Source organism: Arachis ipaensis, chromosome B03 (genome assembly GCF_000816755.2).
Source record: "Arachis ipaensis cultivar K30076 chromosome B03, Araip1.1, whole genome shotgun sequence".
NCBI classification, from domain to species: domain Eukaryota; kingdom Viridiplantae; phylum Streptophyta; class Magnoliopsida; order Fabales; family Fabaceae; genus Arachis; species Arachis ipaensis.
Window position 1 is genome coordinate 3067050 of NC_029787.2, and position 6731 is coordinate 3073780.

Below are 6731 nucleotides of genomic sequence, written 5' to 3' on the forward strand. Positions count from 1 at the left end.
ATACAATATGGAGTTCCATCCACACCAGAAAAGCTACTTGCATTGATGAACAAGGTAGACTAGAAAGATCTTACACATAATAAGATTTTAGACATTAAATGTTTAATTGAATGAATCTTTGTGTGTATATATAGGCAACTCTCAATATAGGAGGCAACATAATAAATGCTCAAGAAATAGAGCATTTCATTTTGAGGAAAAGAGCTACTTCTAATATCAAAGAGGTATGTAATTAGGCTCAACCAATCTCTTCAATTTGAAAAGAGGAAATTACAATCTTTATCCATCAAAATTTAGAATCCAGACAAAATTAACCATAAATGAATCAACAAATCTAGTTTTATACTGTTAAAAAATAGTTTTTGTGTGATAAAAGTATCCAAACGTTAATTATATCAAAATCAACCACTAAAATTAGTCAATAATATATTTGTGTATAAATATATATGTAGTTTATTTATTTTTAATGTGTATTTATATTTCAATATATATTTTATACTAGTGGCTAATTTTGATGTACACGTAATATGATTGTAGATAAATTTGTTAATATTTCAAACTTTTATGAGTAGAAATGACAATTTCTCATCTTTCATGAGTAAATTTATTAACATTAAGTTAGCGTTTATTTTGAAGTACTGAGAGAAAGATTGAGAGACTGAGACTCAATATCGTGTTTGTTAATTCAGAGACTAGTACTAAAATTTTTGTCTCTGTCTCTAAAATTTCTGTCTCTGTCTCTAAAATTTCAGTATTTCAATACCTCCAAAAAGTAGGGACACAGGAGACTGAAATTTTTAGAGATAGAGACTAAAACTTTAATAACATTTTATACCTAAAATACTTTCATTTCAATTAATTAATTCCAATTTTACCCTTTGTGCAAATTAAATTAGAGTTTCATTCTTGTTTCAATTCCTGTCTCCCGTTTTGCACCAAAAAGAATACTGAGAATTATTTCAATCCCGATCTCTTAGTCTTTCTGTCTCTGTCTCTCCACCAAACGCTACCTAAGAACTTTTATAATTAGAAATGATAGTCTACTCGTTTGAAATAACTTTTAATTTAAAGAAAGTGAAAAATAATAAAGAATTAATCCATGTTTCATGGATGGTTTAGGTACAGAGGAAGGGTGAGTGGGAAGATAAAGAGTCAAAAATTGGTGAACTTTATGAAGTTGAATCCATAGATCCTAATGTCACATTTGCTCTCTGTTGTGGAACTCGTTCTTCTCCAGCTGTAAGTGTTTCTAACTAATCAATAATAATGATAATACTTTGCAATTAAAGCATATGATTGATATATTTATATGCATGCATGTAGGTGAGGATATACACATCTGAAGGAGTTACATCTGAATTGGAGAAATCAAAACTAGATTATCTTCAAGCTTCAATTTTGGCAACAAGCACAAAAAGGATTGGATTCCCAGAACTACTTCTCAGAAACATGCATGATTTTGCATCAGACATAGATTCATTGGTGGATTGGGTGTGTAACCAGTTACCTACTTCTGGTACTTTAAGGAAATCAATGGTGGATTGCTTCAGAACCAATAATAATAATAATAATAATGTTAAGGCTTCTACAATTGTTGACAAGATTCCCTATGACTATGAATTCCAATATCTGTTGACAATATAAAAATACATACATTTCTCTTCCTTATTACCTTGCTCTTTAGTCAATTATAGAACACAAAACATGATTTGAAGGTGATGGAATATGTATATAAAATTGTTATAATTAATAGACTGCACTTTTTTGGTATCTAAATGTCAATAATAATAAATATAGAAGTATATTTTACCAATTTGCTACTCTTCTAGTATTCTCTTCTATTTGTGTTGTAATTTTTGTCTGCTAATTATAGCCAAAATATAAAAAATACAAATGGTTATATCATTTAAAGTGTAACTTTTTCTTTAACTTTTCTCTTGTTAATAAATGATTGTGTTAGGGACTTAAGTATTATGGGTGCTCAAAGTTTCACATCGAGTAATATGAGATGCTTGATGTTGTATATAAGGAGAATGGTTCTTCCCCTTAATAGCTAGCTTTTAAGGTGTTGTTTTTCACTTTCTTTAGATACCTAACAGATTGTTAAAGATATCAAGTTTAAAGTTTTACATGGGTAGAGAATAGTATAAATGAGAAATATATAATATAGAAGGCTGTCTTTCTACTTTGGAACAAAAATTATAATAAGGAAATTGCAACAACCTTATCCTTGCAACTTCAACATTTCCATTCCTCTCATTTAAATATAGTGTTTATATTTATGTATGTTAGATACTTAGATCTGTGGCCTGAAATAATTTTAGAATAATATTCTAGAAAACTATTAGTGATGTAATATTTTGTAAAATTTTAATTTAATTTAATTTTTTAAATTTTATTGCCAATATAGGGTCAATTATATTTGGGCCAGAGCTAGTTGTTTGGGCATTACCTAAAACTTCAAATGGGCCCACTATAATGCAACGTAGGCCCAAATAGGATTAACTTCAACGTTTATTTGGGCTTAAACATTACAAAACATCCTCTTGAAGCCTCCTTGATTTGAATGTATCTCTATATATATAGCTTGGGCCAAAGCATTTTTATCAACCATATTATGTAGATATAAAAAATAATTATTAAATTAATTATTAATATAAAATAATATATATTAATACACAAATAAATATATGATGTACATAATATTTTTGGCATTTGTATATTTTCTGACACACACAAACATTCTATATATATGATGTTCAACTTAGTCATACATTTTATCAATAATGTTGTGTAAATAACATAATTGTTCTAAAAAATTATAGAAAATAATTACATAAAATTAAGGAAAAAAATGTATAATGATTATTCTACTATCTTATGTTTGTAAAAAAGGTTTCATGATTGTGATTCTCAACTACCCTCTCCTTCTACCTTGTGGCTAAGATATATAGTAGCTAGGTTGAAAGCAATGAAACCATGTTATAATAATTATTATGTGAATTGAATTGAAGTGTGACTGTACCTAGCATGAATAAGTTGAATTGTTGAAAAACAGAACATGTTCCATCTAATGTATATAGGGACCCCACATATAAATTCTTTATATGCTTTCATGTCATTAAGCAAATGAATGGTCAAAATGTGACTGATAAATCATGTCCAATTGTACCCTTTCTTTGTGAAATTTCGTCCCCATATATATACATATTCTCACTTCACTTTGGAGCATATATATGTACACCGTATTTCCCTATTGCTGTACATGGGAATCACATCCATTCAGTGATAAGGAATTTTTGTTTTTCCAAATTCTTTATTTATTTATTTATTTTTTTTTTCACTCTTTTTACTAAAATAGATGCTTAGAAACTTGTGATTAATCATGCCACTCCACTCAGATAGTTGAGAAAACATATATATATAATTTCCTGCAACATTTTCAAATTCATTTTTATTTTTGTGAATTTTTTATTTTTAATATTGGAGTGGTAGTAGTATTTTTTTAAAATGTGAATTGTTGGGGTGTTATACTCAAATGTAGATTCGTTTAACTAGAGAAACAAAAAGTGGGTTGTCCGATTTATTAGAGGTACATAAATCGAACCGTCCGATTTCTAGAAATACACAAATCGGACCGTCTGATTTGTAGAGGTACAGAAATCGGACCGTCCGGTTTATGCTAAAAAAATTAAAAAATTTGAGGTACAGAAATTAGACCCTCCGATTTATGTACTTTCTACAATTTTAAAAAATACAAAAAATTATAATATTAAAGTATATCACTACTTCTATTTCCATAACAAAACAATTAACCTATTTTTGAGACATAGCTTACTCTTCAAAGATTAACTTAAGCTTAGATAATTATCCACAACAATATTCTATTAGGAAACAAAATATTTCATGTATATGTTCACTCTTTCTAGAATTTACAAAAAAATAAAAAAAGGTTATTAAAAATATAATAACTCATCATAAGTCCATATATTAGTATATTACACATGCAAACCGAGACAAAGAAAAATTTATTTTTTATATTAAAAAAACTCTCATATTTGTTCAAATAAAACATAAGGGCAAGGATCCATAATTATTATAAAACCATATCCAATTAATGATATTTTTATATTGTATTAATATTTAATTTACTTTCCTTTTTAACTTATTTTGTTGTGGCAGATAATAAAGCTAAGGTACTAGGGCACAAGTGCTTGATACTAGACAATAGACATGAGCCATTTGTACTTGTTATTATGTATCGAATACTTAATACATTTCTATTATTGTATACTATGTAAACTATTTTTTTTTTTAGGTTGAAATATAGATATCAATATTTAGTCATTAATTTATTATTATGAAAACAAAAAATAAGATATTATTAGTGGGTGAAAAATTTAATATTGTATATACCAAGAAATACTCTTAATTGTGTAGTTTGACCTATATATGAGAGTATAAAATATATACATTGAAGAGGAAAAACTTTTTTGAACGAAGGCAAAAATCTTTTTAATAAAAACAAAAACAATAATCAACAATAATAAGATTAAAGATTTTTTTNTTTTTTATGTATTTAAAAAATAAAAAGTGGTTATTATTAGTATTTGTAATTATGATAATTGGTGCTAATGATGTAAATATTGATGAGTGTGGTTACTCTTAGATGAAGGGACAGGCTTTCATGTCAGGGGCAGTAGAGTCCAGAGAGTGGCAGTGGCGTGAATATAGAGAAAGCAGGGTGGCAAAATAGTGAAGACAATAGGTAGAGTAGTGAGATTGGAAAAGAAATAAAAAAAAATAAACAAAAGGTGACATTGACAAGCACTGAAGAGTGATGCAGAGACCCACAGAGAGGGAGGGAAGGCAGATGCTGGAACTGGAATGGTTTTATGAGAGTTTCTATTAATAATAATAAATAAAATTTTTTTTTTTTGGTGTGATATGCTAGCTACCCCAGCCATACAGCTAGCTAGGGTTTCTGTAATGACGTGATTGGCTTACCTCACTACAATTAAGATTTCCTTGTTTTAACTTTAAACATCCTTTTCTTTTTCTAGCTTTATTGATTTGAAACACTTAATTGCAAAAATATAATAGTTAAGGATTATTAATTGAAAAAAAAGATATTTATTTATAATAATATATATATTTTTTTTATAATTTAGATTAACGGTTAAAACAATTAGAATATCAGTATTCTCGATCGATACACTTAAAATTTCTTCTATAATATATGCAATATAAACATTTGAAGTATTTTGTGGTTATTATAATAAAAATTTAATTTTTTTATACTATGTTATTAATAGTGATAAAGAGTTTGATGCAAAAACTAATTTAAATTGGTTGAGTGATTATTTTATTCGTTTACTTAAACAAGTGTTAGAATTTGAATTTTCTTTTATTTATATAGCAATTTATTGGATAACGATAAATTTTTAAATAAAATTTAAATTTATGATAGATTAGTTATTAATTTGTCAGATTTTACATAAATAATTAATTATATATTATCGTATAAGTAAAAAACTAACTAATTTTAAATTTACTATTTAAAAAATTATCTAAATAAAATATTTTTTGTTTTAATAAATAATAATATATATTATATCTAAATTTATTTTAAGAATATATGTTAAGAATAAGACTGGACACGCTGACACGTGATGATATTTAGGTGTGTCCGGCGTATCCGGAGAAGAATTTTTTATTTTTTATTAAGACACGGTTGGACACGATAGACACGCGTATTGGACGAGTGTCGGTGAGTGTCGTGTCCGAAATGTGTCCGACACGCGGACACGACAGCTCAGGTGTATACTTTTTTTTAGGTTAGTTTATCTTAAATTTATTTTTTTAAGAAGAACAAAAATTGAAATTTATCTAATTTTTTTAACCATACAAATTTCAATATCATATTATAAATTTTTTTTAAACTAATAAAAAAATATATAAACAATTATATCTCATCTTGCATTATTTTATATATGTACCTAATAAATTGTCCTAAATAAAAGCTTTTAAGGTGATATTATTTTGTTTTTTTCCATTCTAGTAGTTCATCTCTATCAAATGAAAGAATGAAAGAAAGGTAGCCCCTACACAACAACACATGTGCGTCTGAGAGTAATATGTTATTTGCTTATATCTATGCCCTAGATTATTATTAAATCCTATAATTAATGTAATGTATATAGTACTAGTTGAAATAAAATTATGAGAAAATTAAAAAAAATTTATCAAAGAATAGTACTCAAAAGTTGGTTCCACACTCAAATTTAAATTTTAAATACTTTGTGCAATCAAGATCTATATCATTTTTTAGCCCTAAATTAAAGGAGATTTAAATTAATAGATCAAATAAGAAACTATTATATAAAGTGGATAAAATTTTGATTCAAGATATATGTGGAATTTATTATTCATAGCTAAATTTCAATTGAAGTGAACATAAAAACAACGAGTTGCAAACAAACAATGATAATAATATTGAAAACAAGAAACATGATATCCTTTTGTGGGAGAAAAAGAAAGAAAATGAGTGCAAGACACAGAAGAATGAGAGAATTTGGAAAACGCACAGAATAAAAAGAGGGTAAAGAGGAAGACAAGGTGTGGATGTAAGTAACGGAACAAGGGACCACAAATGTTGGAGGAGCACCACACCACAAAAATAGAATAAAAAATGGAAAAAATTAAAAAATTAAAATAGTAATATATATACA

At 26.8% G+C, this 6731-nt stretch overlaps 1 protein-coding gene across 2 annotated transcripts in view; it reads left to right on the plus strand.

Moving 5' to 3' along the window:
* LOC107629242 overlaps nucleotides 1–1770 on the plus strand; it is an 8118-nt gene extending 6348 nt beyond the window's left edge. For both annotated transcript variants that reach the window (XM_016331988.2, XM_021117775.1), the window contains 4 exons: nucleotides 1–54; nucleotides 135–224; nucleotides 1120–1239; nucleotides 1324–1770. The exon at nucleotides 1–54 ends at the window's left edge or, in 1 of these variants, runs on beyond it. In XM_016331988.2, the coding sequence (XP_016187474.2) occupies nucleotides 1–54; nucleotides 135–224; nucleotides 1120–1239; nucleotides 1324–1644 (585 nt within the window). In that variant the 3' untranslated portion in view covers nucleotides 1645–1770. The remainder of the gene's footprint in view (nucleotides 55–134; nucleotides 225–1119; nucleotides 1240–1323) is intronic.